The 14,113-nt window shown below is 32.1% G+C and overlaps 2 protein-coding genes across 7 annotated transcripts in view; one reads left to right on the top strand and one right to left on the bottom strand.

Moving 5' to 3' along the window:
* The first annotated feature begins 75 nt into the window (after positions 1–75).
* On the top strand, positions 76–7,057 carry DCTN5-p25 (Dynactin 5, p25 subunit). 2 transcript variants are annotated; one of them, XR_012458767.1, is made up of 5 exons: positions 76–236; positions 333–520; positions 1,561–1,672; positions 3,679–4,539; positions 5,480–7,057. XR_012458767.1 is itself a non-coding variant. In XM_074128849.1 (4 exons), exons 1-4 carry the CDS (start codon positions 189–191, stop codon positions 3,877–3,879), a joined length of 549 nt encoding a protein of 182 aa, XP_073984950.1. In that variant the 5' UTR covers positions 76–188; the 3' UTR covers positions 3,880–7,057. The 2 variants fall into 2 exon arrangements, 1 of the variants encoding a protein (XP_073984950.1); XM_074128849.1 differs by having other exon boundaries at positions 3,679–7,057.
* Positions 6,773–14,113, bottom strand: part of LOC141454520 (uncharacterized) — a 98,679-nt gene continuing 91,338 nt past the window's right edge. For 4 of the 5 annotated variants that reach the window (XM_074128846.1, XM_074128845.1, XM_074128844.1 and 1 more), the window contains exons 2-4: positions 9,406–9,625; positions 8,493–8,662; positions 6,773–7,350 (exon numbers count right to left, since the gene is read on the bottom strand). In XM_074128846.1, coding sequence (XP_073984947.1) covers positions 7,071–7,350; positions 8,493–8,662; positions 9,406–9,612 — 657 coding nt within the window. In that variant the 5' untranslated portion in view covers positions 9,613–9,625 and the 3' untranslated portion in view covers positions 6,773–7,070. Of the gene's footprint in view, positions 7,351–8,492; positions 8,663–9,405; positions 9,626–12,315; positions 12,449–14,113 lie in introns of those variants that run through there. The other variant, XM_074128847.1, reaches the window with a different exon arrangement.

Genomic DNA, 14,113 nt, shown 5'->3' with positions numbered 1-14,113 from the left:
TAAATAAATAAATCCTAATTTAAGTTAAACTGGAATATTTAACTTTTTCTCATTCAATTATTCAACAAACTGCAGCAATACCTTCCCTTAAGGTTACAAACTGGTGCTCAGGTTACTACGATCTAAGCACTGATTGCTCGTCTATGTTCTGGAGAAAAGAAACTAATACAAAGCCTTAATTTAAAAAAATGGAGCTTCAAGACGAGTATTACGATAAATCGGAATACGTAGAAACTGTGAGTACTGCCTTTTACAATTTTCATTAGCACTAGTAAACAAATACGCCCATTGTTAGTTACTAAACTAATTTACATTTTTGTTTTTTGGTGTAGACTTCGGGAAATAAAGTAAGCAGACAGACAGTTTTATGTGGTTCACAGAATATAGTTTTAAATGGTAAATGTATTGTTCAATCTGATGCTATCATTCGAGGTGATCTTGCAAATGTTAGAACTGGAAGATATTGTATAATAAGTAAAAATGCAGTTATAAGACCTCCTTTTAAGAAATTTAGTAAAGGGTAAGTAATTTTTAAACATATTATTTTAAAATAATACCTTACTACACATTTATACAAGGTTTGTTGGATCTTAAACCATTCATACTTCATTCTACTATTTATGAGAAAAATTATGTAAAGTGACCTAGTTATAACTTATTTGTAAACTCTTCTGCCTTTAGAGTTACAGGCAGAATATAATTTACTAAAAAATGTTTGATTGAGGAAGCCATTTTTATTGAAAGCAATGAGATTCATTCAGTCCCAAATCAGTGACTTTCACTTTCTGAAATTTATTATTAACAGTGTCATCTAATTTTTAGTTCAAAGAAACTCAGAATTTTAAAAAAATTTGCTTTTATTTTTACATTATTAATTTTAGAGAATCTGATCTTTCTCATAATCTACAATATTCTTGTAAAACTTAGTTATTGAATTTCATAATTCACTCCACATCAACTTACTAGCAATCAGGTAACTAATTCCAGCCCCACGTTATGTTATAAATTAACTAATCTAAAAGAAAAGTTCATATTCTTAGAAAATACATTTAAAGTAATGAGTCTTTATTGAAGAATAATAAAATTTCTGCAGAAAGTACATTTTGTTGATAATCTACGGATTTACCGTATAATTTCTTAAGTTTTGCTTACCATTGTTAACATTGTTGAGTTGGTGTCTTCCTGTATTCAAAAATCAAAGAAATCTGCTAGACACAATTCCGGAAAAACTTAGAATTAGAAATGAAGCTGTTATTGCTAAATTTTATAACACTTAAATCTAAAATCACACATCCTTTTACTATTATAAGAAAAACAAAGAATTAAATAGTTTTAAGTAGAACTTCTTCCTTCCTGATAATATTTTTACTTTATATCACCTGATATCACTTTTACTTGAAGGGTTTAGCATTTGAACTACCTAACATAATTAACTTCATAATTCTTTAATATTTAGTTCATAAAATTCTTAAAATCATAAAATGTTTAATAGGATAGCTGTTAAGATTTCTGAAAATTATTTCCACATATTACTTATATATTTATTTTCTTTTGTTTCAGAGTTGCATTCTTTCCTTTACATATGGGTGACCATGTATATGTTGGCGAAGGTTCTATCGTAAATGCAGCGGGTGTTGGATCTTATGTATATGTAGGAAAAAATGTTGTAATAGTAAGTCATTTATGAATCGTTATTATTATTGAATGAAGACACTTTTTATCTTTTAACGAAATGCCAGTACAGAATTAATTCTTTATCACAAATTGAATTAAACAATAGTTGGATTGTGGTGATATAATCTCGTTTCACACTTTTTTTTCTTTAGGGCTGAAAATAATGAAATTCAAAGTGTTTTTATAGAGTATCTATAAACAAAAATCTTACAAGGTTTTAAATGTGATATTTTATTCCAATAGCTGAACCCGTGAAATGCATTTACTGAACTGCTTTTCATTTTTCACTATTTTCTATTAATGTTTGCAACAAATTTGTTTAAATTGGATGCATACTAAACCAGAATTACCTAGAATTGTCCATTTTCTCCGTTTTTGAAAGAAAATTAATTTTACAGTGTGATGAAAAAACTGTCATGCTAGATCTCCTTCCAGAGCAGAGTTCCAAATAAGTTTAGATGCAAAAACGTTTTAATATAAGTTATAAAAATAATTCGAAAAATACTTAATTGAAATAAAAGTCTTTTTGATCGATAGAACCCCATTAAGAGTATTTATGTTTTATATTTGAAAATCTTGACCAATTCATATATTTTTTTTCCGGCGCATCCACAAGATGGTCATTAGCGCCGTCTCGTCATCAAAAACCTCTCGTGCAGGGATGGCAACTTCTCTCTCTTTCTCTAGTTACGTCTTCCACTGCGAAGTATGATATTGGAGATATTGTCCCTCTTCAGCCCTTCGGCCTTCGAATCCAAGGAGGAAAGAAAGACGGTGACATGTTGGCACCATCATTTCTTTTCTTATTTGCTTCGGGTGGACTCTTGATAATATCCTTATCACCATCATACCTCCATTTCAAATTTAACTTGTCTCTATATTTCCTATTTCTAACTTGTAATTGCTTTTACGTGTACATAAATGAGCGTTTATTATCATTATCATTATTATCACAAAACATAATTGTGAAAATGTACAGACTAGGTTAAAAAAGCAACTTACATAAATGAATTCTGGTTTTTAATGTTTACTGAATCCTGAGATACTTTTTGAAGACAATGACCATGATACCCCAAGTGCTATGACCTGATATCTATATTTATTACAAATCAGCTTTGTTGAATCATGTATGTTAATGTTGCAACTTTATCTGCTTAGCAACATAATATGCACTGAGTTCTGAATATCTTGATGAGGAGTTTTACAGAATTACAGGATCCATTTTTGTTTGCTCCCCAGGAATTTTAGCAAAATTTCAACTTTTCCAACAACCATCTACTAAGTTGTATGGCTTCTTCGATGGTGGCAATTATATCAATTTTGCCTTTAGAGAAATTGACATGTTCTCGATCTTCCATGGTATACAGAGCGATTAATTCGGTTTTAAGATTGTCTTTTCTGTAAAAAGAAGTAGGTAAAGTAAACGAGAATTAGAAATAAATTCTGAACAATCCGGTGGTGTTACGTTTATTGCAGATCCTAACTGCAATATAGAATTTAGGTTAACATTGATTGATAACGTGTAAATTCATTTCTTCAAATTAATGGGTTTTATTTGAGCTTGTGCATTATCTTGCTATGTAGCTTTGGACCATTTTATCTAGTTATTGGTAGGGGATCATTGGAATTCATGGAAAATCAACTAAGGCTTATCACTTGTCACTATTTTTTAAGTATGCCAGACGAGAATTAGGCAAATTTCATTATTGCTAGTAATAAGGCACTATCCTAATTGGTCTTTTTACCTTAGCCACAGTAAAGTTGTGCCTTTAGGTACTGTTAGTTTTGCACCGAGAAACGTTTGCTTTAATTTCACTAAACAGCGTGCAAAAAAGCCTCATTACGTCTCAAAAGGGATACACATAATCTGTCTTTTTTTTTTTTCAAAAGTTCTGCAAACCCTATTAACTTTAAAACCAACGTCTAGATGAAGTCGTTTAGCCAATGGATTACTATACTTTTAACTTTTTTTCCATTACTAATTTTCTACTATTATAATTTAAGGGCAGAAGATGCATACTCAAAGATTGTTGTATGATCGCCGATAATACAATAGTGCCTCCAGAAACTGTAGTACCATCTTTTACACATTATAGCGGTTCACCAGCAGTTTGGAGTGAAAATTTACCGGATTGTACCCAAGATATTATGATAGACTTTACTCGTAATTATTATCAGCATTTTGTACCAAAACCAGTATGTTAGTTTTAACTTTAACTATTTTTTCTTAAACCTTTTTGGGAGTTTGTGCATTCTATTCCAGTGGAAGTATCAAAAGTCACTTTAAAGGTAATTAAATAAGATTTATTTTTTTGGAATAAGAAAATTTTATTTATTTTTTAATTTTTTAAATTGTACAGTCAGCCTTCTTCTTCCTCATTCTTTTTTTATTTTATTTATTTTTTAAATTATTAAGCAAAAATATTATAAAATATACACTTATTTATTTTATCTTATGCTTTTATTTTCACTATACATAAATATTATCGTATGTATTTGAAAAATTATATTCAATTGATACCTCAGTAAAATAATTTTTAATTTAAATAAATTATTTATGAAATTCAGTATCAGTCTTACCTTAGTTTGGGATGTATTTAAGTGATGTAATATTATTTATTTTTCTACAAAATTTTTATTAAATTGAAATTACTTAATTGAAGTAATATTTTTTCTTAAATTTTTTGCTCTCCAAATAGAACATCAGAAAATCTGTAGAACATTTAGTGAAATTGACTTCTGATATAATGCAAACATTGGATAGTATTTGGTACTCAAATTCAACGTTGATTTTCCAAAGTATACAAAATAGCTGTTCTTCAAAGACAGTATCTACTAATATTCTACATAGAAGTTTTTACTGAAGTAAGAAAATAAATTTTAACATAATATATTATTAAAGCAATAATTTTTAGGGAAACAATTTCTAAAAATTATTATTAGATAAACAATGTTTTTACATTTTGTTTTCTGTTTTTAATTTTTTGGCATTCCAATGATTAGCCGAGTTCATACCGTTCACAACCAATTGCTCAATTTTGTATAGCTTGTTGTACGAGAATACGAAAAATCAACAGTATAGATCAACAGTATGAGTTAAAGTGGCCATCATTCTTCGCCATTTCAACTGGCCAAGAATTGCTAATAATTCTTATTGCCGCCAATTGGTAGATAACTAAAAATAAATCTTTTAGATACGTTATACATAAATATGAATGATAAATAGATGACTTAACAGCGCACAACTTTCTATACAAAACGAGCAGTTATATAAATTTAATTTTGTATGTACAATTTATAAAATTAATATTTTACTTTACTAATAATTAATAAAATTACATAGGAAAGTATGAACTCGACTACATTTTTAGTTTAAAAAAAAAAATTACATTATCTTTTTTAATTAATCAATACGCTACATTATATGCTATATTACAAGGGAAATTTAACTATCCGAAACATACTAGCCTTAAAAACTAAAAGGAATTTCGATCACAGTTTTTATATTATAAACAATAATTTATCTAAAAATATAAAATGAAGACGACAATATTTTCTGTTAAATCATTTTTTTTATTTTTACAAATGGCCTTAAGGAAAAGCTGACTAGAAAGCCGCCATCAATACCCTTTTACATTATTTACATTTTTGAAAAACCATAATAACACCTTTGGATGAATATTTAAAAGTAAAATAACGTGTGAAATAATTCTTTAGTTTTAGAACTATGAATAAAAAAGATATACTCTTTTGTAATTCTGTAGCTGATCTTATTTATTGCGATACTTTTCTGTTTATTTTTTAGTCAACAACAAAACTCTTCCTGAGTTCCCTATAGAAAAGTGTTAGGCCTTTCTCACACGGGAATTTTGAAAATAATTGAAGGAAATCTCGAAGACTACAACAGGAGGATTCGAATTACCCGTTCTTCTTCACCCAACTCAACAATAATTCATAAAAACCAAGATTAAACATAATTTCTAGGTAGGTTTCGAATTCATCACATTATTTTCTTGTTATTTGTGACCTTTGATTGATTCAAAAAAATTAAAAATAAATTGAAAAATGTGCAATGACTCTAGGCTTTGATGAAGTTATCCATCATGTAGAACTTTATTCGATATGGGAGGAAATTATTGGTACAGCCATATTTTAAAAGAAACATTTACTGACAATTATTCTTGACGGCCAAAACATTGTGCAGGAATTGAATAAATGCACTTTACAGAATGTATAAGAAATCGCCCGTGGCGCTTATCTTCTACAGATAACGTTGATAGTTAACTTATTTATTGTCACAGTCACTGTCGTGTTGCTCAAGATATTGAAGTAGAAGGGTGACCGCATTGTTGGCTAGTTGTGAATCGCGGGAATTTAGGTAGCAATGGTTTATCGTACACACGTCTGAGTGGTATCATTGAAGCAAACGAGGTACGTTGCTCGCTTGCTCAGCTTTTTGGTATCTAAGATAATTTTTATTTAATAACTAAATAGAAAAATTTTTATTTCAAAAAATAGAAATTATGATTTTACTAACTAACTTACTTAGCTTTAGCTCTTCACTTAATTGTAGAATATATTTACTTTCTTCATTTGAAATATACCAGAAAAGTATCTTGTTTAGTGCATAATAAATACCTCTGTTTCTTCTTCTTTTTTTTAAGAACTGTACAACTTGAAATTACTAAATAGTAATGAACCAAAATTACAATCATTTAGAAATTCAAAAAGTCAGAAATTTTTAAGATTGATATTTTGTTTAGTTAGCGTTGGTATAAAAGCGAGATCTTAAATGGAATACATTTGAATTTGAACTATACCTCTCATCGAGCTTCTTAATCTTCTTCAAACTTCTTTTGTAATACATTAGAATAATTAATTTAATCAAACTTTAAAGGACATCTAAAAGCTTAATTCCCACTTAATATTTAAGAAAATATAATAGAAGTACACGTTATTTGTGAAGACATGGTAAGTAGTAATATTTTGCAAAAACATTCAGTACCATTAATGATTACCATTAGAGATAAGTATAAAATATTTCACTTTAAGTCTACTAATTTCAGTAATATATATCTGGCATTAGAAAATACTGCTGTATAAGCATAATTCTTTTTATTCCTTATAAATTGAAACCTTTATGCGCAATTTTCGTTTTAACACTGTACCGCAATAGCACTAAATCTTTTATTAAAAACTCAGTTTTCATTCTTTAGGACCAACGGATAGATGAACGTTCCAGCCTCACTGATTCTAATTATTCCACAAATTTTATCCTGCCGTGGAAAATACAATACATTGAAAAAAACCTCCCTGATTGAATTGAATCCCTATATAGGATAGCTATCTTCAACGGAATATTTTATTCTTTGAATTATAAAAGCTATTTCATGCCCCTACGAATCTTTAATTTCTTGTGCAGAACTTGACCGATGAATTGACGGCCTGTTTTGAACGGGAGCTTCTTCGTCTGTATGATCAACATTTGATAAAGTTCTACGTAGCAATCGGCTACTTAGTCTGATAACTCTTGTCAAAGGTGAGGAGTCCGGTTTTGGACTTTCTCCAGTTGGTTTCTCCACAGGGCTTGAGGGTGTAATACTGACGGTGACTGTTTGTGTTGAAGGTGATGTTACTTCGGTACATCTGTCAACACTTGGTCCTTCTATTCCTCCACTGTAATAAAGATATCTTTTTTTTAAGAAACTGCAAAATTATGTTAAATAATTTTATCGTGTATTATTTGATTTTACATCATAAGCAAAACAATGCTTCAACTAACAATAAAAATAATAATCTTTACCCAACTTCCAGATTTAAGAGTTTATATCTGGCAAATTAACTTTAAATCTTTATTGTTTGTAACTTCACTAATCGGGGGAAGCCATGTTGCCTACTGACTGGCAAGAAGTGGAGCACTTACTGTATTCATGAGTCCAGAAGAACCGGCCCGATGTTTAAGGGCCTGCAAGGTATTTTTAGTAAAGGCTAAATGAGAACAGAACAAATACTTGACAACAATATCTGGGTATCAAATATAGCTAGAGGTTATTGCAAGATTTATGCCAAACCGAACCGGGGAGACAGGAGACTCCTTTAAACTATGTACATTGAAACTATAAAACCTGAAGATCTTTTGCAGATTTTTAGCAGTAGAGGAAGAACTATCCTTGCAACTCTCCGCGATTTTGTCGCATATAATTGTTTAGGTTGATGATGGCCTTGAATCGCTTCTGAAAACAGTACAAACAGTACTATTTCGGTATCTTTAGAAACTGCCGCTAGAGCGAGCCTAATAGCTGTCACTTCTCTAACAAAGTTGAAAGCTATAGCCTAGCACCAGGTGCAGAAATTGGGTGTTTGAAAAAAAACCCGCGTTTCCAGAGGATTTTCAACTTGAACAACAATAAAAATGTGGATCCATCTATCCAGAGGGAACATCCTCTTACATGTTCTTAGTAACGAAGTCTTTAATGATCATGGAGGGAGTTACATCTCTTCAACCAACCGTGATCTAAATAGGAAGCCGTCGAAATACCCAATTAGAAGGGCGACTCATGTTCTCAATATTTTGTTATTTGTTTTTAATCAGTAGTGCGTAGATTTATTGTAAGTGGGTTTTTAATTGGATAGGATAGAGACCTATTCGTGATCTGGGCCGCCTTATGGCGTTTGCCAATATTTTTTTATTGCAGCATCCATGCAAGTAGTTTGAACTAAGAAAGTGAATCAGGGTTTACAAAAATTAAGTTTTAACGAAGATAACAGTATCGCTTATATACAATTCTATAAATATAAGAAAAGAGACTACAGCTTACCATGCAGGCGGAAGATAAGCTGGGGATAATCTTATAGCATCATCATAACTTGGAGGTGGAGATAAATCTGCAACTGTATCGTAATCTGGAGGTTTCTCCCTGAATTCTCTACGTTCCCTGCCTGGATCAACTATATTTACCACAGCTTCATTGTTCTGCTCTGGCCTTACCTGAATAAGTAAACAGAATAAGATTTAAGATTTCTATGGTTTTCTTTTTTATTAAAGCAAACTGTAATACAAAGAGAAGTAAAAAAAGGATCATTATGCAGATATCAAATCAGTGAATAGTTTTGTAGTTTCCTGAACATAAATAGTAGTTTTCGACGTTAGATTCTCGATAGACAGTAAGTACGAGTATCCAAATTTTCTAAAGAAAAATATCACAATTTAAGTGACTACTTGGGATATAACCTAGACTTCATCAGGTATCAAGGTAAATATAATATCGTGTTTAGAAGTAGAGGAGTTTATATGAATTTCAAGGCATGATAAAAACGCGTAGATTATACTTGTTGATTGATCCAAAGATCTTCATGGAGAAAATGTTTTTTTTTAACTAAATTTGACAAATCTCAGCGAGAAAGAAGTCACCGTTCCAGAAAGTGATAGGTCTCAACTCAAAATAGAACTTTTTAGTGCGCTTCTTGGGCAATTTTTTGGCCAAGAGTCATTCTTGAAAACATTCTTCCTACGTTGGCGAGACAAGAATAATTCTAAATATTTATTTATTCTCAGTGAAAACGGAACTTCTAAAATTCGAACAAAGTACTTGACTTTTCACGTAAGTAACACTGGCCACAAAATACATTAAAATTAGTGGAAGAGGTGCTAGAGTGGACTCCCATCTATTACGATCGGATATTTGTTTGTTTACCAAAAATTAGTAAATAAAAACTATTACAACTACTAGCCTGATTGTGAACGTGTCTGTGTGCTGAATTCGCCCAGAAGCATATAGCCATACAAACTAGAAGTGCTCCTGATGCTAAACATGTATATCCAATAAATTTGACAGGTTCAGAATTATTCTCAGTCAGTCCCAGCCAGTTAAACAGCGCACCAACACATAACAGAGTCATGCCGTAGCGATAAGCACGGGTCCGCTCTCCACCCATCATTCTTTCAGGTTCTCTGTAACATAAATATAAAAGATAAGTATAAAGTAAACAGGTAAAGCAATAATCATTGACAAATGCGAAGAAAATTTAACAAAAGAATAATAATTGGCCCTATATCAAAAGGACTCAGGCAAGGTTGCTGTGTTTCGCCCATCCTCTTCAACATCTTCTTCGATGTAGCGCTCTCTGATTGGAAGAGAAAATGTTCTAAGATGGGAGTGAAAGTGGGAAAAGAAACCCTGTACACGTTGCAGTTTGCGGACGATCAAGTGTTTATAGCTGAAGATAAGGAGGACCTATCGTACATGTTGAGGAAGCTGCTTGCAGCGTACTCAGAATGGGGTTTAGAGTTCAACAAGTCCAAAACGCAATATATGGTGGTAGGTGGATCTTTCCCTACGTCCCTGATTGTGGATGATTGGCAGCTGCATCCGTGTATCGAGTTCAAGTACCTGGGGGGGTGCCTGGTTATCGGCTACTGAGTCTTCAGAATTGGATATCCAAAAGAAAATTGTAAAGGGAAAGCAAGCTATCCAATTATTGAACTCGGTACTTTGGAGTAGATCTATCCGCATGGAGATTATTAAAAAAAAGGCTCTTCCACGTTTTCTTGGCAAATATAACCCTCTCCGCGGCAGAAACTTGGAGCCTAACAAAGAAAATGGAAGATAGGCTATTGACCTTAGAAATGGATTTCTGGAGAAGAAGCTGTGGGGTCTCCAAGATATGGCACGTGCCTAATCCGGAATCCGAAGACGTGTTGGAATACAAAAAAAAAAATTTATTCCATTGAAACACGGAAATTAAAGTGGTACGGCCACGTGATGCGTATGAGTGGTGAGAGATGGCCTAGGAAAATCATAGATTTCATTCCTAGTGAGAGGAGAAGGAAAGGAAGGCTTAGAGAAACTTGGATGGAGGGTATCACCGAAGGAATGGCCTCTAGAGGCCTTCGGGAAGGGCAGTGGGAGGATAGGAGATCTTGGACTTTGGGCATTGGGGATATGATTCCTTAGGAATTGTCTTTAACCCCTAAATAATAATAATAATAATAATAATTGGAATGTTTTACATAGAGATAATACCGCGCTAGGTTATTACTATTGGGTAGGCTAAATCAGAGTAGACTATAAATTTAATATGCATCAAAATTTTGCCTAATAGACCCCTCTAAGTACAAGACAAATCTAAATGATATTTTTCAATTATTTGGCAGTAGTGCTTTGAAAAATATTATGAATAATTTCTCATCAAGCTTCTTCAAAGAAAGATTTGGAGTATTTCGGTTTTGATTTTAACTTTACGCTAATAATTTTTTTTAGTGAAGAGACGATTATTTTAATAAAATATACCTACCACATTTAATTATAAAATTCAATTAGAGCCAGATAGCTTTTAGCATTTACAAATAATATCATTCAAAAAGAACCCGTTAATCTTTAACTTTGTACAAAAATTTTCGAATTAAATGATCACTCACAGGACTTTCTCTTACTACCAGTCTCAAGGTCATTTATAATTCTTATTACTTTAGAAGGGATGCCCTACCTCTTAGAGAACCCGTAATAATTAAATATGACGGTCAACTGATTATCTTTAAATATTGAAATTTAGTTCCTTATTAGATTCTTATTACTATAATAAAGCTGGCAAGGCAGTGCAATTGCACTTTCCTCTCAGAAGTGCACTTAATATCATTTTCCTGGGAAAAACAATTCAATTACAGATTAATCCGTAGATCTGCATCTATGCAATAAGTTTGAAGAAAATAGTTTCATCTATTTTTGAGAACTATTAGATGATAATTTTTTTAAAGAAAATCAGTAAAGTGATTTCTTTGCCTTGGCCGATTTGAACCAAAATCTTATTGAAGCAACCTTTGGTGGTTCCTTAACGAGATATAAATTTTTACCTTTCATTGATTCTTCGTTTTTGAGTTATGACTTGAGAATGAACTGGAGTCTTAGCCGACTACGTAAGTTCGCAATTGCTAGCTAATATATGGTTACATAATTCTGATAATTTCCTTTTACAAAAATATTTAGGATAGCCCCTAATGGGAAGCTAAGGCTAATGGTGGAGAGTAATAAATAAATAAGCGATAAACCCAGATAAAAAAATAATTAAATAAAAAACGAACTAAATGGTTCATTCATAAATGTTTTTTATTTTAATTTCATGTGTACTAAGTGCGATACATTGTATTTTGCAGTCATTCCAGGCTTAAAGAGAAATAACTGGAACCATATTCCAAAATCTGAGCAAAGAAAACAAAAAACACCATAAATCAGCACTGCTTCCAAATTCAAACAGCCAAAAGGTGTGAAACCACTTCATCTTTCTATCAAATCTAAGAATAAATTATTTTGTCCTAAATATATGTCAACTTTGTGACAATTGTTTAGGTTTTTATCTTTCTAAATTTAATTGTATAATTTATTACATATTTTCATTTAGACAATCTTTTGATGAATTGAGTATGTGTTCTTAATTAGCAGAGCAATCCCATGTCACTAACACACGAGCACTCACAAAAAAAAAGAATAAATAATATTAGATGCATAGATTGTTATTTGAAGTAATAATAGAGACAAGCCGCTTTGTTATGAAACATTGCCTATCTGTCAAAAAAAAACAAAAACAGTTAAACCAGAAACAGACCAACAATATCTAGTATTCCAGATTAATTGGAGCATTTCTTACCCCTTGTTCCTCTTCTCCTGAAATATTATCTAAGAGATTCAACAGTTTTACGAGCTTGACACACATATATTGTGGCTAGTTTTGTCTGTAACGGTTGTAATGCCTATTGATTTTGTTTTCACTATAAACAGATGTTATATAATATTTCCTTGTAGTAAGAACTTAAATATTCAAACATTTACTTACAGGAGACTGTTAGTAAAAAGAATAATAAATATTATACTGGCAATGCTAATTAGTGACTATTTAAAGGAATCGCATTTATGTCTAAATTAGTTGATTCTGCAACTTAAATTAATACTTTAGGCGAACTAAAAAAGGCTTTTTAGAGTTTATGGCTTCTTCGCAATTTAAATTTTTATTGCTTTTACTAAACATGTCTACATTAATCTTTTCCTTCTTTCTACCCTTAATAGGATCTCTTTCTTTCGGTTTTCTAAAAGTTAAGTTAAAATCTAATAATATGAGATTTGGAAATTATTTTAACACTTCTTAAGTAAATCAAAAATCGGTTACTCCTTTTTTAACACAAATCTACGAGAACTTGGCTACGACGAGTGTACTTGTTTACTTGACCAGAATGTTGTTCATATCGATGTAGGTCTGCAGAAGATTCTATGTGTACTGTGAGCATTAGGACCATCTGTGAAATGGTTTCATTGTTTGACCGGGCCAACCGCCAGTATATGACAGTATACGAGGTGTGTTCAAAAAGTAACGGGAATTTTCGTTTTTTGAAAAAAATATTTATTTATTCATCTACATTAATATTGTCGCCTTCAAAGTAGTCCCCTTCGCATACAATACACTTGTGCCAGCGCTTTTTCCAATCCTCGAAACACTTCTGAAACTCGATCTTTGTGATAGCTTTCAGCTCTTTCAGCGATTCGCTTTTAATGTCATCTATGCTTGTAAAACGACGGCCTTTTAATGTTCTCTTTATGTTTGGAAATAGAAAAAAGTCACATGGAGCCATGTCTGGCGAATATGGAGGCTGGGGCATCGTTAAAGTTTTGTTTTTGGCCAAAAATTCACGAACAAGCAATGAAGTGTGAGCAGGTGCATTATCGTGGTGCAAAATCCATGAATTGTTTTGCCACAAATCCGGGCGTTTTTTTCGGATTGCTTCACGCAAACGGCGTTGAACTTGTAGGTAGTACTCCTTATTGATTGTTTGACCTTGTGGCAAGAATTCATGATGTACTATGCCATTAAAATCGAAGAACACAGTGAGCATAACCTTCACATTCGACCGCACTTGTCGAGCCTTGTTCGGTCTTGGCGATCCAGAATGCCTCCACTGGGACGATTGAGCCTTAGTTTCGACATCATATCCGTAAACCCATGTTTCGTCACCTGTTATAACACGTTTCAGTAGATCCGCATCGTTGTCGACTTCATTGAGTGACTCTTGAGCAACTTCCATTCTCCGCTGTTTTTGTTCGAAATTCAACAATTTTGGAACAAATTTTGCTGCCACACGTTTCATACCCAAAACATCCGAAAAAATTTCATGGCATGAGCCAATTGATATGGCAACATCATCAGCGACTTCTCTGATTGTGATTCGGCGATCGTTCATAACCATTTCTTTCACTTTTTTCACGTTTTCATCGGTTGTTGATGTGCTTGGACGTCCAGGTCGTTCGTCATCTTCAACGTTTTCGCGGCCATCTTGGAAACGCTTATACCACTCGTAAATCCTTGTTTTACTCATAGCAGACTCACCATATGCCTTTATTAACATTTCACACACTTTATTTCATTTTTTACGCAAAATTTAATACAAATTCTTTGA

Source organism: Rhodnius prolixus, unplaced genomic scaffold, assembly GCF_049639745.1.
Source record: "Rhodnius prolixus isolate KJV_2025 unplaced genomic scaffold, Rpr scaffold_9, whole genome shotgun sequence".
In the NCBI taxonomy this organism is placed as follows: Eukaryota; Metazoa; Arthropoda; class Insecta; order Hemiptera; family Reduviidae; genus Rhodnius; species Rhodnius prolixus.
This window is presented reverse-complemented; position numbering and strand designations above follow the sequence as displayed.